At 46.6% G+C, this 27833-nt stretch overlaps 1 protein-coding gene across 2 annotated transcripts; it reads left to right on the plus strand.

Moving 5' to 3' along the window:
- Positions 1–374: 374 nt before the first annotated feature.
- Positions 375–27833, plus strand: WDTC1 (WD and tetratricopeptide repeats 1). 2 transcript variants are annotated; one of them, XM_074925834.1, is made up of 17 exons: positions 375–601; positions 7910–8057; positions 10171–10254; positions 11194–11240; positions 12439–12550; positions 12950–13137; positions 13817–13999; positions 14309–14403; positions 15481–15596; positions 16719–16794; positions 18548–18644; positions 19829–20002; positions 23178–23413; positions 23793–23961; positions 24384–24576; positions 24718–24890; positions 26490–27833. In XM_074925834.1, exons 2-17 carry the CDS (start codon positions 7950–7952, stop codon positions 26545–26547), a joined length of 2109 nt encoding a protein of 702 aa, XP_074781935.1. In that variant the 5' UTR covers positions 375–601; positions 7910–7949; the 3' UTR covers positions 26548–27833. The 2 variants fall into 2 exon arrangements, with proteins under 2 accessions (XP_074781935.1, XP_074781936.1); XM_074925835.1 differs by having other exon boundaries at positions 24718–27833.

Here is a 27833-nt window from a genome sequence, read left to right on the forward strand (position 1 = left end):
GGCCTGGCGGCAGGGGCAGAGGAATGTGGCCGGTCCCTGAGGCTCCAGCGCCGCGGGCGGAGGCCTCAAGCCTGCGGCCATCCCGTCTCCTGCCGACTACAACTCCCAGCAGCCCCTTCGCGGCGCCGCGCCCCCGCCCCTCTCCACGCCGATTGGCTGAGCCTGCACGGCGCGTTCTCTCCTCTCCGTTGGCTCGGGGAGCTGTCAATCACGGGGTGGCGGTGGCCGGGAGGGCAGGACGGAGAAGGATTCTCGAAAGCCACTTACGCCGTTTGCGTGGAGTCGGGGTTGCTGCGGGTGCGAGGGGGGTGGTGGCGCAGTTGGCGTGGCGCATGCGCAGAGCTGCGCGGCGAGAGCGGCGGCGGGGGGTGCTGCTGAGCCCCGGACAGCTGGAGGGGGTAAACAGGGGAGGGGGCGGGGGGGCACGGCCGGGGCCTAGGCCGGGCCGCGCCTGAGGGCCCTCCCCGCGCCCCGGGGACGGCGCCCGGTACCTGCGGGGTCCTTCTGGTTCCCCCCTCCGCTCGGTCCCGCTCTCCCCCCGCATGGATGGAGCCTCGCAACTTCCAGCGCCCGCTGCGCTCGCACCCGGGAGGCCTGACAGGTAACGGTCCCGCCGGCCGGCCGGGCCCCGCCCGCCCCTGCAGCCCCTCCTCCCTGTCAGCCATCCCCCCCGGGCCCCCTTCCCTGCCAGCCGCCCTTCCCCCGCCCCTTACCGCCCTTTCTTGACAGTTCCCCCACGCCCCCCGCTGTCCCCCTCTTTCCTGTCAGCCACCCCTGCCCCAGTCCCTGACAGATGTGTGTGTGTGTCCCTTATCTCCCTGCCAGGCTTCACACCTCCCTTTGCCAGGAGCCTGACCCCATCTCTCTTAAGAAGCCCTCCTTCATCCAGCTCACCCCCCCGCCTCCCCTGAGCCCCTCATCCCCCATTTTCCCCATCTTTCTGCACACCCTCCCCCTATAACCAAGCACCTCTTTCTCCCCAGCCCTGTCGATACTTGCCTCCTCGGGCTGGTACCTACCCCCCTGCCAGGTTCAGCCCCTGCCTTTTGACTTCTCTTTTCCCCTTCTCTTAGCTGGCACTGCCCTGTCCTCACTTTCTTCTCCCCTTTCCTAAGGGCCCTGTTCCCTCCTCTGCTCACCTTTCCCTTACTAAAGCCTCACTAACGGGAAAGTTTCCCCTGCCCCAGTGGGTGTCCTGCAGCCCCTTTCCTTGGAGAGGAGATCAACCTTTCCCTCTCTGCCAGCATCTGCTGGCTAAACTCTTTCTGTGAGCTACTGGGCCATGTGGGTCTTGGCATCAGGCTGTTACTTGTGCTGGGCTGAGCTGGTGTCTTTGAGTCTTCCCTTTCTTCCTGTGGATGACTGTGTCAGCTGGAGGATGAAGAGTAGAGGTAGGGTGTCAGCTTAGGGGGTTGGAACCACCTTGGGGGCCAGTGTCTGTGGGCATATCAGAGTTTCCTTGGCACTGCTGTCCTCTTGTGCTGGGTCTGTCAGGTCTCAGATCCTACCTCTTCTCCTTGTCCACCTCTGTTGTAAGCAACTCCTTCCTCTGTTGTTGGCTGGCTCCGTGTTCTGAGCCATCTGTCCAGGGGAGTGACTGCTGCTCCTGGCAACTCCTTCAGCTGTAGCTGTTTGCTGCTAACCAGGTTATTTCCTCTTGCTTCTCTAGGTTTGTTAAAAAAACCCCCCAAACCTATCTATAATTTGACCTCTTGGAAAGTCAAGGTAAAGAGGATAAGGAAAGTAAGTTGTGAGGCTGAAGAAGCCTGCTGAGTTGGCTCCTGGGTGGTATTTGGATGTGTGAAGTAATTTATAGATGCTTAAGGGAAGGGTCGTAGGAATCTTTATTCGGGATGAGTCGTGTATCCGCAAGGCTTGTAATATGCAGTGCTGCTTTTCTCAATGACCTTGAGTTTGGAGACTGAGAAACTTGGGCGCATCTGAACACTTAGGAATCAGATTGCTTATTTAAGATTGCTAATTTAAGAATGAGTCCTGCTGTTTTCTGGAGTTTCCTAGCGTCGATGGAGCTCTTCTGAGGGGTGGTGATCCCCAGGTTTGAACTCAAGCCCACATCTGCAGGGCACTTCTCTGTGTCAGTGCGCTGCTGTGTAGGTGAAGTAGGGGGGTGTGTGCAGGTGATTCTGCGAGGGGAAAATCCATTCAAGCAAAGGAGCAGCCCCCCAAATCCTAGCTGCATTGGGATTGTTCAGTATTAAAGGGACTAAAATGTTTGTGTTACCAATGTGGAGGCTTTGTTTCCAGACTCAGAGCAAGTGTTTCAGGAAAATTACAAGAGCCAGCTGGGGGAAACCAGAGAATCTTGTTGCTCCCCTTTCTCCCCACACCCTGAAGCACCCTTTGAAAGTGTACTTTTCCAGGAGCTTAAGGGGCTCCTAAGTTACTGTCAGTGTAAATACAGCCTGGCAGATTTTGAGTCCACAGCCTGCAGAAATCTGTGGTTTGTTAATTTTTGACTGCAGATTTAAAGGCCAAGTGTTGCAAAAGTTCTGTATCTGCCACTGGAGCTTTGCATTGCAGAAGCAGGAGTCCAATGAACCAACGACAGCTAACTGCAGGTTCCAAACTACACCTCTTTATGCTTCAGGGTGTAGTTTGAGAAGAGGCTGTTACTGTGCATGAGGTGACAGCTTTAACTAGATCTCAGGTTTTTAGGCCTGTCTGGGGTATTCCAGGCAGGTTTGGAACAGTGAGGGATGTGGGAAGTTTGTCCTCGCTTGGAATTGAGTGCAGAGATGCTCTTGAAGAGTGATGGAGAATGTGCTCCAGTGTCATCTAAAAAATTACCAAAAAAGGTCATGATGATCTCCTACGTGTAGCCAAAATGAAGCTGCTTGTGGGGTCATCACTGGTAGCAATAGTGCAGATTTATCCTAAATTGTTCCTTGTCACTGGGACTTAATCCTCTGGTTTCATCATGAGTTGGTTGTGCAGGTTTAGTTAAAAGAGAACTGCATCAATGGTTTAGGAAACAGTTTATCTAAAAGCGAACAGAATTTGCACAGCACTTTTGCTGAAACAAAACCCAGAGGTTTTGCTGAAAGAGGAACATCCTATACCAATTTATGTGCCTTCAGTGGTAACAAACAGAGAGACTCTTTGAAGGGGCTTCACGACTGGAAGCCTGTATGTGTCTAAGAAATTGGAGGCACAGTTTCTTCTCTGATTATTTATATATATTTTCCAGGAGACCTACAAATCTTAGGGGATTTTATGCTTTATGCCAGGATCCGTTTTTAACGTAATTGGAGACTGTTGATCTACATGTACAGTGTTGTGGTCATATATATATAGTCTTTAGCATGAAGAACACTTAATGATTGTTTCATAGTAAGACCTCTACACGTATTAACTCGAGAACTGGGTAACTATCATATTCATGGTGAGTGGGAGTCTGGGGTGGCTAATGGACAAAGTCTGACTTGGAATGAGAATTTGGGACTGCTTAATTCTTTGTCTGTGATTCTATGATAATTTAAGGTTGCCAAAACCTTTGCAGCTCAGGAATACCTGTTGAGCAACAAAAAATAGCATCGTGAAAGCAAGAAAAACTCTTAAAGTCATCTTGGCTGAGCAGATACACATATTCTGGGAGACCTTTAAGCATTTTGCAGCATTTAGTCGCCAAACCAAGCTCTGTCTAGGCAAGAGAGACACCTTAGGCTCGTGCGTTCCTGTTTGACTGTCTTTTTTCCAAGCCTGTCCTCTTTTTTTTTTTTTTTTTTCAGTGATCAAATGCTAAAAAGCATACATCAGCATCTCAGGTATGCTAGACACTGAACAATTTGCTAGCATAGCCTTGGATGCTTGTATTAATATGTTTAAAGTCAGTTATGCATCAGATGTTTTCTTTTCAACTCTGGCTTATTCAGCTTTGTCAACCAAAGGGCTGATTTCATGGATGATTTTCTTGACCTGTGTCTTTTAAGAAATAAAGTTAAGATGTGTTGTTCTCTTGTTGAGACCTGCTGAACGACAATCTGTTGAGAACACCTCTGATTTATTGCAGCTGACCATGACCTGTACAGAGAGTTGGGAAGCTCCACAACGCATCTGTAATCCTAAAACCACTCACAGAAATAACAAGTCCTGTGTGTTGCTGCGTTCTCCCAGCCAGCGTGTGTTTTGGAGTTCCAAAAGGTATAAAATGTTGTGGCAGAGGATGTTTTGCTGGAGAGCAAGAAAATTTGAGTCTGTATTAAGGAGTGGTAGGTTTTTGGGAGTTTGGATGTTCATTCCTTCTGAGCATCCTGTTCAGACAGTCAAAGAGCAGATTTATAGTGTATTAGTGGTTTTGCAGTAACTCATTCAGCAGTAAACTGACTTCTTGTTATGAGTTATTTCTGTCTGTAGAGTATGAGAGATCTCTATCCATGAAGTGCATTTCTTCATGTGTGTCCTTCAGGTTATTTGGTGCTTTTCTTGCTAGACACGAGTTGAATTATAATGAGCTGTTTAGAAATTAGCCATGACTAGAGGTAGGAAATCTGACAAAAATACTTCTAGGTTTCTTAAGAGAGCAGTGGGGCATTTGTCAGTCGGGAGGTGACTGCCTGCTTGGCTTTGGCGTGGTATTAGGTCACTTCGGGGTCCTAAGATCAAACAAAAACTAAACTGCTCTTAGAGAGGAAGACAAGCAGTCCCTGCCTGGCAGGGAAGAAGAAGAGTTAGCTGGATTCTGTTTGGGGAAGGGGGACTGTGAACAGAGTCTGGGAGTGTTGTAGGGAAGCACTAAGAGGAATGGAAAGCTGCAGACAAGTCTGAGGCACTGAGATCTGCTGGAATATTGTTCCTCGTGTCTCCTTGTGATGTACTTTGGGTTAATGGATTATTCACTTCTCTGGAAAAAGTTGTTTAACTGTCATCAGCCACTGCTCACAGGTTCCTGCAGAAAAGTGCTGTGTGAGGTCAGGCAGCTGGTGTGTTTAATAGGGATACATGAAGGAGAAGGAGGAGGGGAGCCTTGGGATATAATCTTAGAGGTAAGAAGATCTTGGGTTTTGTACAGTGAGTACCAGAGTCCCTCGCCTGAGGGGTGAGCTGCTGAGGCGTTGCAGGATGATGGAGGGTCTCTCTGCGCTGTTGCAGCTATAAATGGAGAAAACACTTGTGTATCCTGGAGGGTTTGTTTAAGGAGGCCAGTCTGTGGGGATCCAGCCCAGGAGAAGGGCAGGTGGAGGCTTGTTAGCTGGAAAGAGTGTCTGGAGAAACTGGAGGAGAGAGATCATCCCGGCATGTTTAGTCTCTCCAAACTTGAAGCTGCTTTTTGGGTTAGTAGTCCTCTTCTCTCGCTCGCAGAACTTCGCAGAAAAGCGTGTCTGGAAACCACATCCTCGTGGATGTCTCCAGCAATGTAGCTTACTTAGCCCTACTGGCATGTTTATGTAGATCTGGCCTTGGACACAAGGAGAGATGGGTCTGTCCTGGTTTCCCGTGTTCACCTCTGAGCTGCAGGGTCAGGAGGATCCCCCTGCCCTGGTGCCGAGGCGCTTTGCTGCAGGTTCCTGCTTCCTCTCCTTCCCATGCTCATAAGCTCTTCATCAGGACAGTTACAGACTCTGCCTCCATAAAGAGGCAAAACAATACCTACGCTAAGCTCATGTGGAAAGCCAGGGGATAGCTATCAAAATCTGACAGCTTAATCATCCTACTACAAGAATTAGTGTGAAATAGCGATGACCAAATGCAGTCACAGTGCTGCCTCTTGCTGTTAAGCCTGGGAGTGAAGCAACTATTGCTTAACAGGAGAATGAGTGAGGTAAAAGATGCTTAAAACATGAGGTGTCTTCCTGGGTGTGCGTGCTAGCTTTCCTGGTGCTACTTCTGGAGTAAAGGGAATGTGGATTAAATACGTACGTGATGGACAAATTCATACAGACCTGCTCAGTTTCAGGCTGGCCAGTGGATTCTAGGGGAGCCCCAATTTATGCACTAAAACAGATGATGAGGTCCAAAAAATCTCAGCTGATTGCTGCAACATCTTGAGATGTGAGTTGAGCTGCTTCTGCCATGCTGAATTTGAGACGTGAGGCAGAGGCTGCTGGCTTACTGGACACTTCTGCTGCAGAAACTAGACTTGGACGGTGGTGAGTTTGGGCTGCTACGTGTGCATCTGGGGTTTGAATCGGTCCTGGTGAAAGTACGGCCTCGTTAGCCCTCGCTGGGCATGGACTGGGAGCAGGCTTGCTGTGCAGAGTCCTCCCATCGTCCTGACTCGTCTCGCATTCAAGGCCTGCGCTCTCACTGTGGGAATTTTATTAATTTTGTTCTCAACATACATACAAAATAGGCCTGGAATACAACCGTGAGCGTTGCTTGTCTTCTGCCGTCTGCTGTAGGGACGTTCATCTTCAGAGACTACACACAGCTGTGTTTTTTTCTCTGTGGTTGTGTTGGAGAGATCCTATGGCTACCCTAAAAATCCTGTTTAGGAGCCCACTGCAAGAAAATTCGATTTTCAATTTGTTTGTATGGCTTTTCTTGCTATCTGTAGGTCTAATGATGTTTCTGTGCTCACCGCGGAGCTGCACGGAGGAAAGGTTCAGATCCTTAGGAAAGCGATCTGAACCTCCACTTCGGATGAACTCTGTTTTCCGTGAGGAAACGTGAATTCTTGGTACTTCCTCCCCGTGGGGAAATGCCCATGTATGCACGCTAACAGTGTTTTGAAAGCTAATTGTTGCTGAAGCGCGGGGCTTTGGGGATCCTGGGGTGCAGGAGCCTCGTGGTTTTGCTGTGCAGGGGAAGCTGCAGTATGGCTGCACGGCCCTGAAGTCGCTCACGGTGGGAGCCCTCGCTTTGCAGCAACCTGACAGATGAACCAGTAGAGAACCAGGCAGGGTTTGTCATAACTTCTGCCTGACCTCAGCGGAGTTATTTGTTGCTGCATTTCTGTGAAATGTTCTTGTTTCAATGAATCAGCATTTCCTCATTCAAAAGAGGACTCGTTTGAAAATTTTGGCTTGTTCTGCTTGTGATTGCTTTTAAAGAGAATTTAAAACTATTGGGTTACGTAGGATGAAATGGGTGTTTAAAATTTTATTATTTTTTTTAAAGAGAACTGTAAAAATAGCAAAGTGGGACAGCGCAGGGCCTGTGGTATGTGAATGAGGTGAATTACATCATTTCTCAGAGATTAACTGGTCCTTTCTAGGCAGCCTGTCCAGAGCAGGGTGGTGACAATCACTCTGCAATTTGAATGTTTTCTAGCAGATGTAGCTAATTCTATGGGGTTTTAATTATTTAGGTAGTGTATTAAATATGGAACTCCATTAAGAATGTGAAAAACTCATAGTTGCATTTCCAGAAGAAAATAAAATGATCGCCCCTTTCCTGTTGCTAATGTAACTGTGTGTTCAGATGATAGTGTCACCTGATGGTTGGCCGTTGTGATTTCTAAGGAACAATTATGCCCGTTTGGTTGGGTTTTTTTTGGCTGATAATCAAATGTAGTAAATGAGAGAGAAGAGGTGGCCAAAACCACCTTGTTTATTCACAGTGTAATAAGTCTTGCTGGTTGTAGAGTTTGGGAAATGTGAAATTGGACATGGGTGGACACATAGTGGTGGGAGACAAGCTGTGAAACAGGATGCTACCCCGGACTTGCAGGGTCTTTGCTGGCACAGAAACAAAGAAAGAGGCTTTTCTAGGCTGATGTCCTCCTGGAGTTGTGAATTTCTCTGCGAATTAGGGACGGCCTCTTAAGTCAGATGTTCTTCAGTCTGATGCTGTTCCTTCCGATCCTTGTGTTTCTTCAAGGAGCCTTTATAGAAAACTTTTCAGTTCTTAGCCACCGCTGTTTTCTGAAAATAAAGTACTTGACATTGTATATGAATGGCCTAATATGTTTGTATGCCTGCCTTTGTTCCCTCCTGGTTCTGTCCTGCAGGTAATTAAATGCCCTTAGTGTGGATCTTTTCTCTGTTGGCATGCTTGGATGCACAGCAGCTCTTCCGATAGCTTCTTTTCGTCTGCCCCATTGCAAGAAGATGGCAAAAGCAAACATTACCAGAGACATCATCCACAGACAGATCAAGGTATGTGTTAGCCAAGTGTTTGCTTGTGTTGGGTGGAGAGCAGATAGAGAATTGGTGTTCACGCTGGGTTGGGAAATACTCATGTTGTTGCCTTTACTTCTGAAAAGATCTCTGCTACTTACATATTGATAAGCTGTATAAGAAGCCATCCCGGTTTGTTAAGAGAACAAACACATAGGACCTATCACTATCTTTAATGAAGAGCTGGGGTGAAGTTTGGCGTGACAGGAATACAGTTCTTCTCCCTGGCAGGAGCACACCGTGCTAGTTTGACATCAGCAGCTCTGTTCCTTTTGAGTACAATGTTGAAGAGAGAAATATAGCTACTTGTGTTTGGGCACCATAAAGGACCCTTTGCTAGCTTCCCTCATGAGTTTTTCTGTCTGCTTCTTTATGTGTTCTCTTTGTGTGATCTTGCCATCAAAGGTATTTTCTGACTGTAGTAAAGCTAATGATCTCTGTCTCAGTCTCTTTCTGTCTCTTTTTCTTTAAAGAGTGGTGTGTTCCTTTCTTTGTGTAGGAAAAAACTTCTGTGGTGGTCAGATCAGTCATCTGATGGCTGCATTTGTGAAATATCTCTTAACGTGAAAGGACTAGCTACAGCAGACACAATAGGCAATTATTACTTGGACTCAGAGGCCTTAAATCATTTGCAGCTTTGCTGGTAATCAGCATTCACGAAAGAGGTCTGTTAGCGGCCAGAATAAGGAACTAGGAGCTTGAGTGCTCCCTTCACTTTGCAGTTTGGTACCAAACTTTGTAATTTAATCCATGTGCAAAGGTTTATTTTGCTGGTGTAACAAGGAAGGGACGATTCTGTGGTTATAGAGCGTTAGCCTGGGACTTTTTCACACTGTCTGCTCTGTCAGACTTTCATGTGTGACCTTGGAAGGTTACTAAGTCTGACAGTTCCTTGTAGGAAAAGCAATATCCTACTGCACAGACCTTACAAAGCCACTGAGGTTGCAATAGCAAGGCAGTTTAAGTGCAGCACCTTACACTGGGCCTAGCAGTGTTTTGGGAATGCTCTTCCTAAAAACATGTCAACGAGTTTGAAGTTTGTAATGGAAGTTACTACAAAACGCCTGTTTTGGTTTTTGTGTTTCCTCCAATCCTCTTACATCTGTCTCCATTTTGTTTTCAAATAGCTTTTGTTGTGTGGAGTTCATTACTTAACACTGGTGTGTGGAGCTGTAATGTAGTACACTAGTTCCTTGTGTCTGCTCTGTGACTGCTAACGTGTTCCTAGGACCATCGGTGTCAATTTTGACATTAGTGTTCTCCTCTGTAAATGGTGATAGCGAATGCTTACGTTGTCTTTGCCTGGCTGTAGCATGGCATGGGACGGGACCGAGGCTGGGTCAGGTCCTCGGAAGGAATCTCCTTGGATGTTAGATGTTCCATCCCAAATATGACTTGTATTCCCTTTTCTTCATGCCTGCCTCTGCAGTTGGCCTTCTTTCGTTGAAGCCATCTGCTAATGCATCTGTGAACCCTGCGAGATCACAGGGGAAACAACTGTCCTGCTTTTCTTCACCTTCATTTGTACTGACGCAGTTTGGTGGCAGCTGTTCTCTTCCCTGTAGAACAGGCTGTGCTGTGGTACTGCAACTACAAGCTCCTACTCCATTTCTGATGAAATAAGCCTCCTCTAAAGGATGTTGTCCATTACGTTCCCCAATACTTTGCCCCGTGGTGGTGGTGCTTCAGGACAGATTCTGTGTAATGGCAGGGTTCTGAGCAGCTGTGGTCTGGCACTGCCGTCCTCAGGAGCGAGCGGCTTCTGAAATCCTCACTGAGGGATAACAACAGGCATTCCCGAGCTCTGCTCTATCTTCTGTGTAGGCAGCTTATTCTTAGTGTGGGCCTCTTAGACCTTGTCTTGGCTACCCAGCTGGAGCCTGGCAATTAGATAAACATCATTTTAAACCAATTCAGGGGCAAGGATTACAAACTGCCTACCTGGAGATGATGCAAATGATGTCTCCCTGATGCTGTGAACACCCCAGTACCTGTCAGGGTCTCTGAGTGATCTTTAAAGTTTTTGAATCTTAAAGAGAAAAAGGAGTGTTTTGTTTGCTGTAGTCAGTTGGTGCTTGTTTGCTTCGTGCAGGAGAGGGGTGCACTGGGCTTCGAACGACACTATCATGTCACCGATCCATTCATTCGACGCCTGGGCCTAGAAGCAGAATTGCAGGTAAGCGAGCAATGTTCGCAGAGCAAACTGAGCTGCTGCTTGTACAACTCACTGCAGAAAGGACAGCATAGCGGAGTGTATGGAATTCCCTCTCCTGTATGGGATGGATACTGATTACTTAGGCCCCTAAACTGCCTTAGAGCCAGGAATAGCTCAGCGAGATCTTGCGTGAGCTTTCTGCCTTACCTAACGCACCTACAGGAGAGCCTCTAACGGGCACGTATCAGCTAACCCCGACAGTGGTGCCTGAAGAAGGCGACTGGCAACTGTCAACTCGGCTCTAATGCTGAAGAGTGTGATGTGTTGCCTAAAGAACAGGTTGTTGTATTGCAGTCTGACACAGCTCTGAAAGATTTTAAAATTATTTTGGTTTGGGAGAGGAAAAGATTCTTTTGTGCCCGTTTTTGATTGCATCTCCCATATCAAACGTTACTCAATGCTCCCCTAGTCTTTCCTGGTACAGTTGTTAGTTAATTTGGATGAAGATGGATGATATAGCCACCCAGCAGCAAGGTGCTTCTAAAAGACTTACCAAAAGTGCATTTTCCCTGCGTTCCCAGAGAACCTGTACATGTAATTTGTCAGCCTAGCCAAGGGCTTTTGAAGGAAAGTCACCTTTCCACATGTACAGGATTTCTGTAGTCTCTGAGACTAAGCTGCCATTTTATTCAACGCTACTTTTTTTTTTTTTTTTAATTAGTTTAATTTTGCCTTTTCTACCCCAACTGCTATAGCATGTCTGTCTTTTTCAGAGGTGCTTATCTGCCATGTGGGTGGTTTTTTGCAGGGTTGTAATAAAAAAACCTGTTTGTATTGGAACAAGTTGTTATGTGTGGGGAGCTCTCTGTGTCCTTGTCTTAGAACAGCTCTGTTTGATAAGTCTGAACTTTGTGTAATGCCATCTTACCATCTTCCCTTTTTTTTGTTTTTTTATCTCAGGGTCACTCTGGGTGTGTCAACTGCCTAGAATGGAATGAAAAAGGAGAGTAAGTATGTGGCTTGATTCAGGGGATCAACAAACTGATAACCCCAGGTTCTCCCAAGAGGAGGATGTAGGTCATCTTATCATAAGCAGCTGCTTCCCATTCCCAGTATCGTGGAGCTCAAGCTCAAAGTTTTGAAGTGTAGTAGAGCTCACGCTTCAAAAGAAGCTTTATTTTGTTAAATATATCTGGATATTATTAGAAACGCCCCTTTAGTGAGTTCAGAAGGGAAATGGTCAGACTAAGAAGAGGAGGTTGAAGACCGCCTCTCTCCTCTTAAGTGGTATTATGGATTATAATGGATCTTTAGGATTTGCCCGACTGGTAGTGACGTTTCCCCACCCCCTTCACCATGCTGGTAAAAGCTTCTGCTGGGGGACAGATATATCAGAGAGGGAGGCAGAGCATTTACCCCTCTGCAATTTTAGAGAGAAACTAAACGTAAGAGCATTTCCATTAACCAAGTGGAATAAAGAGTATCTGCACGAGAAATGACTAGAAGAAGGAGCGCGTATTTCTTGACATGCTTCTTAAAAGATCCAGAGTCTGCTGTCCGATACTCTTCAGAATTATTTACCAGTGAAAATTTTGTGTACTTGAAAGAGATACAGCTACAAGGAAATAAGTTTAAAACTGCTGATAGTTGCAGATGTCATTCTTTTGCTTCAAATGAAGATAGATGTACGAGACAAACAGTGCCTTGCAGTGCCGCTGCCACACCCTGCACTTAAAAAATAGTCTGTGAATCACTAAATGAGCCCTGGCTCATGACTGCTTGGGCACATCCGAAGTCCAGGAATGAATGCCTTGGCTTAGGTTCAGGGATGGTGTGGAGTAGTTAATGCAGCCAGGCTAATAAGGAAAATGGAGGCACTGCATTTTGTTGTTGACCAAATGCTCCTATTGTTTTCCCCTGTGCCATCTGAATCTGTGGTGAGCTGGTTCAACGAGCTAAACCAATGAAAAACACGCACTTTATTTTCCATGGAGTTGATATTTGGCTGGTTTAGCTCCTTGAACTGGCTGAATGGGTTGGCGCATGGGGAGCAACAAGAACGCATAGCTGAGAAAAGAGAGAGGAAGTGGGCTTCTTAGAGCTGAATTAACTTAATGGCTGTCTGTGGTCAAACCACTCCAAGAAATTGGTCACAGCTTAGAACAGAAGAATACATGATGCATACTTCTCTTCTGTTTCTTTTAGCTTGTTGGCCTCTGGCTCTGATGACCAGCATACCATTGTCTGGGATCCTCTGCACCACAAGAAACTTCTTTCTATGCACACAGGACACACTGCAAACATCTTTTCTGTCAAGGTATATGATTGGAAGGAATAAACAGCTTAACAAAACCAGTAACCTAAGCAGCTTTTTCCTGCAAACAATTCCACACCACCATCCCAAAATAATATTTCTAATATTAGGAAAAAAATCCATTAAATCTAATACCTGCAATTCTTAGTTTATGCAGTGCTCTCATTCTCTCTGGAAATTCGAAGGAAGTGGTTGTAGCAAATTGGGGTGTGTGACAAAGAGGCTATTTTGTGTGTTGCTGTAGCTGGTGACTCTTGAGTACCTACATATGTGTAATGTAGGTAGTAACATGGGTCGTCCCGTGTTCCTAAAGCAATCTGCTCTGTGACCTGCCAGGACAGCTCAGCAATGTCTGTGCAGACAGCCTCAGCACAGTCTGAGAGTCAAATCTGTCTCCCCCAGTTCCTCCCGCATTCAGGGGATCGGATCCTCATCACGGGAGCTGCAGATTCCAAGGTGCATGTCCATGACTTGACTGTCAAGGAGACCATCCACATGTTTGGAGATCACACCAACAGAGTTAAGAGGATTGCCACAGCTCCCATGTGGCCTAACACCTTCTGGAGTGCGGCAGAGGATGGGCTAATCAGGTACAGAACTCTAGTTGTTCTGCCCCAAAATTAATTGGATTAGGATCCATTGCAGTATGTACTGTGCACAGATCTGAAGAGAGACTGTCTCTGTACTAAAGAGCTTAAGCTAATCTCTCCCTTTCCTGAAACTGGAAGGATTCATCTTAAAATGTAGACTCCTCTGATAAATACTCTCCTCAGCTCCTCTGTTTTCCTCCACTGAAAAGGAAAGGCCATGTAAGGAACAGCCATGTCAGACGGAAGGGAGATACAACACTGAGTGATGTTTCCCCTCAGAGTCACTGAGACTCTTCAATGAGTAATGTTACTACGAGAGTCTGTTCTGCTTTTCATACGAGCTACTGCTTGTGAGATCACAACTTGGAGTTTAATTTGGGACTTGAATAAATCTGTGCACGTTACAGAGCTGGTTTTAATGGTTATCCTCAATGATATTGAGGCCTTGTGTATATGGGACTGAGATGCTTCCGGTAACTGTGGCACAAAGGACTGTTAATATTGTTAGTGTCATCTCTTCATGTACAAACTGGATAATTAAGTGTAGGTCACTACTGAGCAGTATAAATGTGCTGCCCGGAGTGGTCTGCGGTTTGGACACTGTGGAATGCTAACCTCTCTCTTACTGCTGCTTCCTGTCTAGTGACACGGATTGCCTGACTCCCTCTTCCCTTTGCAGACAGTACGATCTGCGAGAGAACAGCAAACGTTCAGAAGTCCTGATAGATCTGACAGAGTACTGTGGGCAGCTGGTGGAGGCCAAATGCCTGACGGTCAACCCCCAGGATAACAATTACTTAGCAGTAGGGGCAAGTGGACCTTTTGTGCGGCTTTATGACATACGCATGATCCACAACCACAGGTAATGGCAACTGGCTTTTCTGGGCAGACCTGAGTGGTACAGAAAGCTGTTGAAGGCACTGGTGTGAAGGGGGAGTTGCAGTGATCTGGTACTCGCCTGTCTCACCGTGAAGTTTTACCCAGGCTTTTCTATCACCCCCAGTCTTTCCCATCTGTGTGAGTACACTGGCGTGGTGTGAGGCAGGCTCGTGACTGCACAGCTGTATAAGCATGAGGCCTTGCCCTCGTGTGTGAACAAGAAGTGCTAGCGTAGATCAGGCTTCCAGCAGTTGAATGCTGTGATTATAAGACTGTTGTTCTTTCTGGATAGAAAAAGCATGAAGCAGAGTCCTTCAGCTGGAGTACACACGTTCTGTGACCGACAGAAACCGCTTCCAGATGGTGCAGCACAGTACTACGTGGCAGGTATTGACACCTGTGCTGGGGGTGACTGGTGGGACTTGTAAGTTGATGCCTGAAGAAGTGGAATTCTGCCTATCACACAAGAAACCACTGCCTGGAAGAGGAGCTCTTTCATGCAGGGGTCTTCTGTGGAATTGCAGTTTATTTCACTTCTGTGCTGTGAATTCTTGCTTATGTTACTCTGCCCACTTTCCCTGATTTGGCAGTGGTGTGTGTTGGTGAGCTGGCCTTACTTCTTGTCTAGCGTAGATGTCTTTTTGTCACTTTTATTGGAAAGTCAAAGATTGGATAACCTGGACACTACAGGCTTTCTCCTGGAACTGGTCCCAGCAAGGCTGCTGTTCAGAATCTTTTTGGCACGGAAGAGAAGTGCCTCGTCTTCATCCTGCAGATGAAGCATCAGTGATGCAGTATCTGGCCAGTCTGGATGATGTTCTCCAGTGTTCTCCAGTGCTCATTATTTACTATCTTTTTTTCCCCCAAATGTTTGGGGTTTTTTAAAGTATCTTGGTCCAGCATGTTCAGCAGACCAGTTTTGACAGTCTTCCTTCTGATGAGTCCCACTAGAGGATTTCTTAGGTCCCCTGAATTGGTCATGCAACACATCTGCTGTCTGAAGCAAAAGAACCTGTGTGTGAGCTGAATATTTAGGAGCCTTGGTTTGGTTGTGCTAAGGGCTTTATTAAGGAAACCCAATTAGAGGGTTGAAGATGGAGGTATTTGTTTGCAGATGGCCACAAATTGCAGAAGCCAAATCTGTAGTGAATCCCTAAAACTGAGATTTGCTGGGCTCTGCAGACTTCATTGTTGGCAAGCTCATTATAATCTGGTCTTCATACAGAGATAGCCTCGCAGAATTGATATCTAGAACTTGTGAAAAGGCAGCTATGCACATCTACGTGTTTTGGTGGCTGATGGAAGGTTTCAATAAACAGCAGTGGGGAAATGGAAGATCACTTAGGTGCATGCGCTTCGTGGCACTGCTCTCCTAACAACCTCTTGTAAATGGGAGGAGCTGGAGTAGGACAAAGACAACGGTTACTCGTTACACTAATACGTATGGGCCTCTTCTCCCCACAGGGCACCTTCCAGTGAAGCTTCCAGACTACAACAACCGGCTGAGAGTTCTGGTGGCCACATACGTCACCTTCAGTCCTGATGGCACTGAGCTCTTAGTCAACATGGGAGGGGAGCAGGTAAGAAGACAGCTAGAGTTTGACAGAAAGCTTCACATGTGGTTGTGTTTGGGTCAGTGTACGTTGTGCGTTCTTGAAAACAGGTACAGCAACTTCTCTGTGGGTAACAGGATTGATTTTAAACTGCTTTCTGACTCATTCAGACTAAATGCTTGGTGTTAGGGATTTATTTGTTATGCTACCTCTGATCAAACTTGAACTGCATTCTGTTCTGGTGTTCCAATTCCCATTTCACTTTTCCGGAAGAGTTAAAAAACCAGTTCTGGAACTGACCTTTGCTGACCTAGAGAAGATTTCATAACTCATTCTTGAAACGTCAAACTGCTAATATAATAGAATCTAGTGGGTAAGGAACTTACAGAAGCAAAGGCCTTCACCTGGAGTATTGATTGCTTTAATTTTAAGCGCTGGGTGATATTCATGGGTCTTTTGTAAAGCCTATCAGTGAAATGAGAAAATCCTTCTGACAGCATTAATCAGCATGGATTAAGCAGGACCTTCGCTTGTGGGCAGGTTACTCTGTGGTTGTCCTCTACAGATCTTTTTCTCACACATGCACTCATTCCCTTTAAGAGAAGGTGCTGATTGTAGGTCTGATTTGGGCTGTCCATTCCTATACCAGGACAGTTTTAAATTAGGGCTTTGCAGGGCTGCTTTCAAAGTTTGTCAGGAAATCTTGGTTTCATCTTAGCGAGACTTTTGCTTGTTTAGTGTACGGCCTCTTTTCTGTCAATAAATGTTTGATTTCAACATAATCACTGTGTTAATTAAATAGTTACAATATATTTTTGAAGTTGAAGCTTTTTGAGCAGGTTGGTTTGTGCTCGAGTCATCTTTCAACTTCTGTAGGTGTGGAGAGGGCTTTTTTACATCCTCAGTAAGACAAAGCTCCTATTTCTCAGCGTTATTCTTCCTGAACCCAATGCTGGAATGGAACATGCCACTGGCACTGCTGTCATCCTCTGTGTACCCATCTATAAGCAAGATTCCCAGTTAGAAAACTGGAAATAGCAAAACACAAATGTGGAACCATACACCCATCTAACCCTGTTTTATTTCTGTGACTTGAGCATCAGTGTTCCACTGACTTCTTTTGTCTCAATCTCTTTCTTCATTCCTTAGGTCTATTTGTTTGATCTAACGTACAAACAGCGACCATACACCTTTCTCCTTCCAAAGAAGTGCCATACTTCAGGGGGTAAGTATCGTGCTATCATGAAAGTGAGTGGAAGCCAGAGTGAAATCACGTACTACACACTTCTTTTTCAGGGTGCAGCCCAGTCTGGGCAAGAACTAGGAAAATGAAGTAGGGCATGGCTGTTGCTGGGCTGTTTCTGCAGTGCAGTTCATACCCTGAGTTCTAAAACCCTTCTACAGAGTGACAAAAGGTGTGTCTTGGGCAGAGAAGTGAGCTGTTGAGAGGTGAATGCGTGTGTGAACTAAGGAGAACGCTTTAAGCTGTGCACCAAGGATAAAGTAGGTTTTGTAGAGTGATTGAGGTCCTGGTAACCTGCCTTCAGCTAAAGGGGGGAAAACTGTGGACAGGCATGGAAATGATATATTGTTTTAATTTTTTTAAAACTTATTAGTAAAATGTAGAATACATCTGCTATCCCCTTTTACACCCATTAGGAAGGAGACAGAGCAATCTCTTTCCTAGTCTTAAGAATCTGGCCTGGCACTAATATGCCTCCTGGTGATGAGATAGTTGAATCAAAAAGTCATTTATTTTACAAGTATATCCAAAAGCCTTTTTATACCTGGCCGTGTTTCTTACAGGGCCTGTTTGTACACAGATATTGCAGGCAGTATGCAATGAAAGGCTGTAAGGCTATTCCCTGGGCAGAGGGTGACTCTTATCAGGGAGTGTTCCCTGCTCAGCCCCTTCCCTGCTCTCAGAGCGCTCTGGCAGGGTTTGATCTGTGTACTCAGCACGCCTTAGGCCTTAATCTAACACTCACATCCTGGTAGCAGGCCCTGCCTGCCTTTCTCTTCTGTCCTGAATGCATGTGGGTGATTTGTACTGTGGTATCTGGTGAGGTCATGCTTTAAATGGCAGGACAGGGTTAGAACAGGCTCACAGTGGTGCAGCTGCAGCGAATGCTCCACCCTGTTGGGCACAGAAAGTTCAGGCAGAGGCTGTGAAAAGGCAGCATCAGTGCAAAGGCTGAGCTTCGTGTGTGTCCTTGTCTCTGCACACTGAAATCTCTGAGCAGTTCAGTGGCCTGGTTGGACAGTGTCCCCAGTTTTCCAACCTGTGAAATGGCCTCAGGAGCACTCCCAGCTACAAGATAAATGCAGTTTGTAAAAATTGAAGCTGGGTATTTTCTATGGAAATGGCTGATGGTGTGGCTGCATGACCTTCAGAGGATTACTTCAGCTTATAATGGCTCCTTGAGCAGTAGGGTAAGAAAAGAAGAAAAGGAATAAAGCATCTGGAATTTCTTTTACTGGATTCATCCAGTGGTTCTACTGATCCTCCTTATTTTATTAAATGTTTGACAACTTCACTTTATGATTCTTTATCTGAGTGAATCTATAATACAAAGTTACTAATGTTACTGAATACTTCTGCAGTTTTAAATATCAGGCTTCTAGTGATCAGGTGCTCTTGGTTACGGCCTCGACTCAGTCTGAAGGCAGTTCAATTCAAACTGCCCTCTCTTTGTGCATACTTAGTTCTACATGTGTCTAGTTTTCTGTTCTAGAGTTGTACTACAAAGGATACTGCGGAGATTTTGTAGTAAATGTAAGAAGGCAAACCAAATCCAGGTGGCTGGAGGAGGTGGGGCATGTGGAATCATGGGAGTTTTTATTTCTGTTCTGAATGAGGCTGAGGTATTGGCTTGGCTCCGCTGTAAAATAAATCCCTGAAGCTTCAGATAATAGTTTGTATAATCTACATTGATACTTAGCATGGCTGTATTTTTATTTTTTTTCATAACCTTCAGAAGTGCAGAATGGAAAAACCTCTACCAATGGAGTGTCAAATGGCATCCATCTCCACAGCAACGGCTTCCGCTTGTCTGAAGGAAGGGCACATGTGAGGTAAGGGGACAGCTCTCCCTGCATGAAAGCCTTACAGCTCTCTTCCTGTCCTCTTCCTCTTGCCAGGGTTAGGTGCTGCTAAACAAGGTGTGATGTGCAAATCCACTCGGCGTGTTGACTTGATTGTCAAGTGGCCTCTGTCCTAGGAGCTGCATTTGCTTCTGGTGCTTGAACGAGAGTCAGATCAGGCAGGAGCATCCTGGGAGAAATGTTGTCAGTGAGGACTTTTCCCCTCTTCTGATGAACTACTGCAGACAAAACCAAGAGATGACTTTTCAGACCTGGAAGCAAGGTGTTCCTAGTTGTCCTCAGTGGTGGTTACTTCCTGACCTGCAGAAACTGTCTCTTTGTAGATGGGAGAGGCTCTTGGGTCAAAACAGCTTTGCTTCCCTTTGACATTTTTTTGGGCACCTGCCTGCTGCAGACTGAACTGAAGCAGCCAAAATTGCTTTAAGACAATGACACTGGTGTCATTACTCCTGCAGTCTGCATGTGAGCTAGGAATGGATAGAGAGCTCTCTTCTATTGTTCCTGCTGCTTGCTTTATTTAAGAGCAAAATGCAGTTGGGGCGAAGCAGAAGCAGACTTGAAGCACATCTTGCTGACTGTTTTTCCTCCAGCTGATGAGACATGGTTAAAAGTCAAGACAGTTGCTTAATACCATATATGGGTAGTCTAGGTTCCACCAAAGTCACTTTGTTGAATGTTTTCAGCTTGTTTCCTCTAGATGGCCCCTCTGCCACGGCAGCAGAGATGTGGCTGGAATTTTGTGGTTGCTGAGGATGGGCCTTGTGCAGCCCTGTGAACTCGGATGCTTGGTTTCCTTCTGAATTTGTATTCTGTTATACATTGCTAAAAGAGGATTGGAAATGTTTATGCAATCAAAGCAAAAATGTGTCGGTGATGTTTGAGGGATTAGATGCTTGAAATACCCGCTCTTCAATTTTGAGTATGTGTCTGTATATAAAGAAAAATTGGAAAGAGTCAAATGATGGTCAAAAAGAAACCTTTCTTCTGAATTCAGGTTGTTCAGGGTCTCTTCTGCCTTTGTATGAAACTTTTGATATTAGCTAATGCTTGCTGGGACTGGCTAAACCAGAATGAAGCACTGCAGACATTTAACTGGAGTTAACAGAGCATTAGCATGTGAGACTTACCTGTGCTCCTTTCTTCTTCCCCTTCAGTCCCCAAGTGGAGTTACCTCCATATCTGGAGAGAATCAAGCAGCAAGCCAACGAGGCCTTTGCTTGCCAGCTGTGGACTCAAGCCATCCAGCTATACAGCAAAGCAGTCCAGAAGGCCCCCAACAACGCCATGCTGTATGGAAACAGAGCTGCTGCCTACATGAAGCGCAAGTGGTAAGGGAGCAGAGAATCTCAGAGAGTTCAGTGTCATGGGCGCTGCTGGTACCTGACTTCTGAAGCACTTGGCTCCACGAAGCAGGAATGGGGTTGTTGGATCAAGCTGTCAGTGGGTCATCTCTGGCCCAGGACAAGGGGATTGCACAGCAGCATGTGTTGGAGAAATTACGGCCACGGGTACCATGCAGGCAGGCACAGCTGGTAGTAGCTCATCGTTTTGCCTACTGGCATGCTGAGTAATGTTCTGTTCCTTTCCTCTTTAAAAAGAAACCAAAAATCTGCTTCTGAGTACCAGCTTTATGTGTGTCTCCAAGGGTGTTTGTGTTTCTTTGGATAGTTCTGATCTGCATTAGAGTATGGCTCTGAATCTGCTGTCAACAATGAGGTAATGGTTACTATACTTGATAACTTCATATTTCATGATATAAGGTTGTGGTAGGACTGCCTGGAGTTGCTTCGTTTGCTGCTTTATCCAAGTAACTAGTACTGCAGATAGTCAGGCATGACCTGGTGGTTCCTGTGTTACCCTGGCTAACCCACAACCCCTTGACTGGAAACAAACTTCTCTGAGGGATCTGGGGAGGCGGCAACTGGTGCCTCAAAGTCTGGGGGAGGTTCTGTCTTGAATGTTGCAAAATAGGCTGTTAGCCTCTGCAGTAGGTAATGTCTTCTCTGACCAATAGCCAGAGCTGCATCTGCAAGATACAGCTGAGTTATTTTAGTATCTGTCCCCTTGAGCAGAGTAAGACTGAGTAGCATGACTTGCTATTAACATATTTAAAATAGCTGTGGTCCTTCATCTACATTTGCTTTGTGAGGATATCCTTCTCTTCTCCCTGCTGAAATCCCCAGTATGAATTCTCCTATCTTCTTGCCAAGATAAAGAGCAGCCAGCAGTTGTTGTGACTGTTGGTAACTGGCCTACTGGCTGTTTTGCAATAGCAGAGATTTGGGAGCTGCCTCAAAAAGACCTCAGTGTTCAGAGGGAGAAGAACAATAGGTTGAGATTAAGGAATGGAAGACAGAAGCTGAGTGCTGATCTCATGAATGACATTTTTCTTATAGGAATCGTTTTTCCCGAAGGATGTTGGCAGATCTGAACCTTCCTGTGTGTCAGCTAGTGCTTTGCTACAGTTTTCTGTAGAAGGATGATGTGAAAATATATGCACAATGGGTTTCTGTGGCATGCAATGATTAGAATTTAAATAGTACTGAGCTGGTATCTTCTCAGGTGCAGAAAACACTCTTCTGCTAGGAACAGCTACTGGTGTATGGCAGGAGGTGGCTGGGATGTCACAGGGCAGGAGGGTGAAGCAGCTGGACAGTGACCCACGCTGAACCATCCTTCGTGTTCCGAGCAGGAACAGCTAAAGGCCACCCTGCAGAATACTGCAGGTCTTGCTTTGGCCTCCTTCTCTGAATAACGGAGAGATCTAAAAAAAAAAGGAAGGTCTGTAATTTCCTAACCTCCCCTTGCTCATCTCCCTTAAGATGCTACTCATACTCTGCAGCATTTCTAAGGCTGGCCTTTTAAAATTTGGTCAGAAGAGCCAATTGCATCACTCTCCAGATTGCTTTTAGCACTCTATGTTGACAGTACTTAGCTGATTTCTAGTTGGAGCATTTTTGCAGAAGCTGAGTCAAACCTGTAACAATGGGAGAAGTCAGTGCCTGCTTTACATCTCAATGTGTACGTTTTCAGACCAGTCTGTCAGGCTGTCTGACACAGGTAGTTGAGATTGAAGGATTTTTTGAGGGTGACAGAGCAGCTAATAGCCCAATCAGCTCTGAAAATGTAAGACACTCTGCTTGCCATCATATCAGGTAACTTGCATTCCCTCTTTCTTTGAATAAAAGTGGCCTGATGCTGTGCCTCCAGCCTCCTGGATTAACCAGAGACAGTGCTGCAAAGTCTGCCCTCAAGAACCTAGAGAAAAAATTCTGCTCCACTGCAGATCTCATGGACAAGGCACTCCACCTCCTGTACTGTGCTAGCAAGCTATAATATGTGGCCAATATCCACCTAGACGGGAGGCAGCAGGAGGATGAATGGTTTGCAGAACATTCTTGTGACACTGAATAAGTGCTGCTTAACATGTAACCCAAAGATTTGGAGCTGCTTTTAATGAGTAGAGACACAGGAGCACCTCTCCCCTGACAAAGGCTCCATGTGATCTAAAACTGTGGAAGGTAGAGGGCAGTTAACCCCCTTCCCCTTGGGACTGTTTGGTAGGTGCAGTGCACATAGGTTACAGGTGTGAAACTGATTATTATTTTTCGTATTATTATTATTAGCCATTGTATGGAGACTTGGCACACACTTAAGACAGATTGTGGTGCCTCTGAACAGTTCAGGCTTGGTGCTGGTGCACCAGACGTGTCAGCCCTGGTTGACTTTTCAGCCTCTGTCAGTCTGAACTGAATGCCAGCGTGCGAGGCTCATCAAGTCTCTCCTGCTTCCAGAGCACAAGCAGAGACATTCCCACAGCCATGGAGCTCAGGGAAATGAAGCATAGTCTCCAGTAACTGTAAACAGGATATAAATATCCATTATAATACCAGTCTGCTATAACGCTTGTTTCTAAAATGTAAAGGTTTTTCCTCTATAGGTGAGAAAAGTCTGCTGCTTTAGGTATTTATCCATCAGGGCTATCAAGTGTGGTAGTTCTGTAGCTCCTTCTTGAGGGCTACAAGTGGCTGTGACTGTGGGCAGGGAAACATGCTGCCACGCTGTGCGTCCACCAAGGGGCACGCGTGAGCTGCCGTGCTCCGAGGAGGCCCCGCTCGCCTTGCAGGAGAGGCCTTGTGTCTGCTTGGCCAGAGGGCTTGTGCATCCTCCATCTTCAAAGGACTTCCCTAAATGTGTTCTATCGGTGAGCTGTGCTCTGTCGGATTTAAAATGGCAGGTCAAGACTTGCTGGGCTTCCCTGTGTGGTCGCATTACAGGGCTGCCTGTATGCGTGTGGTGGTGCGTTCAAGAAGCTGGGCTTGGTCAGATGGTGCCCCTGGGAAACAGCAAATGCTATTAGTACATGAGCTGGTGGGATGTCTGCTTGCACAGAGAGAGCTGGAAATACCAAGCTGTGGAGTGAGATGAGGGCTGGGAAACAGCAGTGGCAAATGTGTGCTGTTTCTGCTTGGGCTATCTAATCCACCCCTGCCTTTTCTTCAGGGATGGGGACCATTATGATGCTTTAAGAGACTGCTTGAAGGCCATATCCTTGAATCCATGCCACCTGAAGGCCCATTTCCGTCTTGCCCGCTGTCTCTTTGAACTCAAGTACGTGGCAGAAGCACTGGAGTGTCTGGACGACTTTAAAGGGAAGTTCCCAGAACAAGCACACAGCAGTGCCTGCGATGCGCTGGACAGAGACATCAATGCAGCCCTCTTCTCCAAGAGTGATAACGGTGAGTGCCAGCGTTCCGTGTGGTTCTTCAAGGTTCTACTAAAACCTAATGATCGGACAAGGAATTTTCTCCTTAAACTGCCCCTCTGAAGTAAAGCTGCAACTTCTGAGAGAGAATTGATTGTTACTGCACATAAAAACTGGCCTGAGCCTGTTCTTTCCGTGCGTCTGGTCCTGGTTTGTTTGTGAGTGAGAGTATGATAAAAGCAATCTGATGTATCCAGGAGATAATCTGGAAGGAAGCTTGTGCTTCTAAACCCTGTTTCCTGCTGGAATTAACCTTAACTCTTCTCTATAGCTATTGGGGTGCCCTAGAGTGCTGTTTGCTGAGAACATGTCCCTCCCCAGATTGTGATGAGGGAAATCTGTTGTCTTTCCAGCTGAAGACAAGAAAGGGGGCGGCCCCATCCGGCTGCGAACCACAGGCCGCAAGGACTCCATCTCAGAGGATGAGATGGTGCTGAGGGAGCGCAGCTACGACTACAAATTCCGATATTGTGGCCACTGTAACACTACTACAGACATCAAAGAGGCCAATTTCTTTGGCAGGTATGTTGGCAGAGCGTAATAGGGATGCAGGACAGGAGTGTGAGCAGCAGCAGAATGCTCTCTTCCGTCGGATAAAGCCTCGTGCGTAGCCCCATGTGACTGTTCATAAAATGACGCTGACACTGGTTTGCAGGGTTGAAAAAGATGACAGAAACCCTCCTCCTTGTGTGGCTGCATGAATAGCTGGTTCAGTAGCAGATCCACAGAGGACCCGGTTGGGCTAGCGTTTCAGAAAAGCCATTTGGGAGTGAAAACATGAACCCTGGGGATGGAGGGAACCAACACAGAAAGCTTTATCTGGATCCATAAGCGTGAGGGGTGGCAGCCTGCTGATTATAGAAGCCAACTGAGATTCTGATCTCTGCTAGAGACTAGCTTTGGCTCTGAGCTGTGATCTCCAGTCTCTGCTCCTCTCACCCTAGCAATGCACAGTACATAGTCAGTGGGTCAGATGACGGCTCCTTCTTCATCTGGGAGAAAGAAACCACCAACCTTGTTAGAGTGCTGCAGGGAGACGAGTCGATTGTGAATTGTCTCCAGCCTCATCCCAGTTACTGCTTCCTGGCAACCAGTGGCATTGACCCAGTTGTACGACTGTGGAACCCTAGGCCAGAGGTAAGAGCCGCAGCGAAAGGCTGTCTTCTTGTCATGAGATGCAGCACATCCCTGTCTTTCCTACCGGGATCTCTTGAGAGTTGCAGCCCCTTTTTGGTGCTAGTGCTGCCTGGCTGAGTTCTCTCTCTTCTTGTCTTGCAGAGTGAAACCCTTAATGGCCGTGTGGTAGTAGACATGGAAGGTGCTTCCCAAGCTAACCAGAGACGAATGAATGCAGACCCGCTGGAGGTGATGTTGCTGAACATGGGGTACCGGATTACAGGACTGACCAGTGGTGGGGCTGGAGGCTCAGACGATGAAGACAGCTCAGAGGGGCAAGTCCAGTGCCGGCCCAGCTAAAACAGAACTGCCTCTCCTTCCTCTAATTGTTTGGCTGAAAGGGAACCTAGTTTCCTTGGTCCTGAACTTTCTCTGATGAATGACTGCACTGTTTCGCACTATGCACAGAGTAGGACAAGCTGGCAGGGGCAGGAGCGGCCGTCTCTTTAAACCATCGCCACCACCTCCTCCTTCTCCCGTCACGCTACTGAGCAGCATGGCAGTGCAGTCCGGGGTTTGCCTTTAGTGGAATTTAGTCCCAACAGGGGTCTTTGAGTTGTCTGTAAGCAGTGTAAGCTGGTGATTTTTTTTTTTTTTTTTTTCCAGAGCTGCTGTATGATCTGGTACAGGGGGTGTTGCCTGCATTCATGAATTTGCAGAGGGGATGTTAAATTCCTGAATAAAATACAAACCTAGGGCAGGATTATGGAATGAATTTACTGCAGTGATCTTGGTCTTGAAAGCTTGACTCTGCTTTCCTGCTACCAGCCTGTCTAGAGGCCCCTGGTTTAGAGTTGTTGGCCATGAAACACCTGTTTTATCCCATAACATCTTTCTTCTGCCTTCCATCTCTTAACACATTGTCACCAGATGTAGCTGTGTTGTATTAAGGACTGGATATTGCCTGTCTTGTCCCTGGGCATCTGTTTTAGTTGATGAAACAGTGAAGGCACTAAGTATGTGCAGCTCAACAGGGCAGGATGTGCTTGCCCAGCTCTGATACTTTCTTCTGTGGTCTGTGAACCCGTGGAGAAAAGTGACAGCAATGGGAGCAGGTTTGGTCAGAGGCCGAGGACTCATGTAGCTAAAGCTGCTGAGGAAAGGGGCTGGTAACAGCACTCTTCCAGAGCTTCCCTCTCCATTGCCCAAAATGTATGTAGCTGTATTCACCTTCTCCTCTCCATGTCACCTGTGCTGGAGCCGGGAACGTTGCCACCACGTATATGTTACAACTAAAGTTCTGAGCTCTTAAGACAGCAGCATTTTTGTGCAGTCAGCTGCTCTGTCCTGGCCAAAGTGGGCCTCTTGTTGTGGGTGTAACACCGGATGGATTAGTGGCCCTTTCAGGAACCCTCCTTCCTCTTCCCACTCTCCACACACTGACTCTGGCTGCAAAGCCAGGGGTACACCTAGAAATGCAGCATCGTACTTCCATTCCTTCCCCTCTCATGTAACACGCAGCTCTGGTTTTTCCTCTTGCAGTTGCCAAACACTAAATATCAAATAGATCTTACACAGCTGTGCTACAACCGAATCCGAAGAGGTTGTTTTTTTTCTAGGACTATCAACTAAGACCAAAGAGCCCCTGGAGATCTTAACTGCTCTGCACTGTCTCGTATCTCTTACTGCTGAAGGTCTGAACATGCTAGCCTTGGTCCCAGGGGTGTGAGATGTGTGTCTGGGAGTGTGTGCGCATGTGTGTGTGCTGCATTAGGACTCTTCTTCCATGTGGTGCAATTCCTGGTCTTCCTGTTCCTGCTGTGGAAAGATGAGAGGCCTCCCTTTCCTTCTCTGGCTGCTTCTGGCTGCCAGGCGTTGATGAGAGACTGCGCAGTGCTGGCTGATCAAGGTAACTGGCTTTCTCTCCCTTCCAGAACAGTCTTTGAGATGAGTGAGCCTCATACAGGAGGGAGAGGTCACAGAGTCTCCTAGCTGGCAGCATCTCTCCAAGGACACTGATCCCTGCGTAGCGAGATCCCCCCCTTGTAATCGTGGTGGAGCTAACTGGGACCTGATCTCTGCCGCTCAGACAAAGACATCCATCAGCTCTTTCACATGTGGGTGAAACCGAGCCTTAGCAAACCCTGGTCTAGTGGGAACGCGTCCCTCGCCGCCCAGAAACGACTGGCTACTTGTGCTGTGCTGAGTTGTGGTGGCAGACTCGCCCTCCATCTTCAGCTGAAGCAGAGCTCTCCTGGGACAGATTGTCACTTGGCTGCTGAGGGCACGTTTCCTCGTTTTCCCGCAGTACCAGCGTGGTAGATGTGGCTGCTTGCTCAGTTTACCTGTTCGGTTGTGTACAAGCTCCCCCACCCTAGTGTACCCTGGCACTCAACGCTCTTCAAAACCCAGAGACAGCAGAAAATTATTCTCACTTGGGTGGCTTTTTGACATGGTCTGGCCTTTTCTTTTTTTGCTTAAGGCTTTCCTACTAGACGCATCCTCTTTTTTTTCCCCTCTTCTCCTCCCACTCAAACTTTTTTTTTCAGCTTTCAGTAGACAATGTCTGCAGACTTTGATTTTTAAACTGAGAGACTGAGACGGAAAGCTCTGAAGAGAACAGACCTCTCCCTCCCCATTCACCTTTTGCTGTGGCAGCTATTTTTTGTTGTTTTTACCCTTGTGAGACAGTGCAGCTCTTTTACCTGCCAGTTGCAGTGTGAAAGCTACAGAATTCCCTGCCTCTGCAGTGGAGTGCTTTTTTTAATGGCTGCTTTGGTTATAAAAGAGAAATAATAATGGGAGAGAAAAATCTTTCTGCCTCTAGCCCCTTTTCCCCTTGTTGTGGGCAGATTACCTGCTTTGTCACTTCTTAATGAGGAATTTGTATTTATTGGTGAAGGAAAAAACCTGCTGGGGAAGTAGGGAGATGTTGCTTTATTGACCTCTGCTGTTTACTTCAACCCCCTCTTTGGGAAAAGCTTCTTCCTGCTCTTTCTGGTTAACTCTTTCTAGCCTGGGATATGCAGGGATGCTTCCTTTATTTTTGTATTCTAGCAATGGGCTCTCTGTTAGGAGACTCTAGGATTCTCTTAGTGTTGCAATGACCATTGCTTCTCGCTTTTTCAAGTACTAAAGATGATCATCTCGTAAACTTTGCCCCTGCAGTTGTAGAGGTAACACACAAGCCTTACTGCCCTCATTAGAAGGAGCAGAAAACTTGTTTCTCTGGTCCCTGGAAGAGAAAGGGTTAAGCAATTAAACAATTCTTTGTTCTA

The sequence above is a fragment of the Athene noctua genome, chromosome 24, assembly GCF_965140245.1.
Source record: "Athene noctua chromosome 24, bAthNoc1.hap1.1, whole genome shotgun sequence".
NCBI classification, from domain to species: domain Eukaryota; kingdom Metazoa; phylum Chordata; class Aves; order Strigiformes; family Strigidae; genus Athene; species Athene noctua.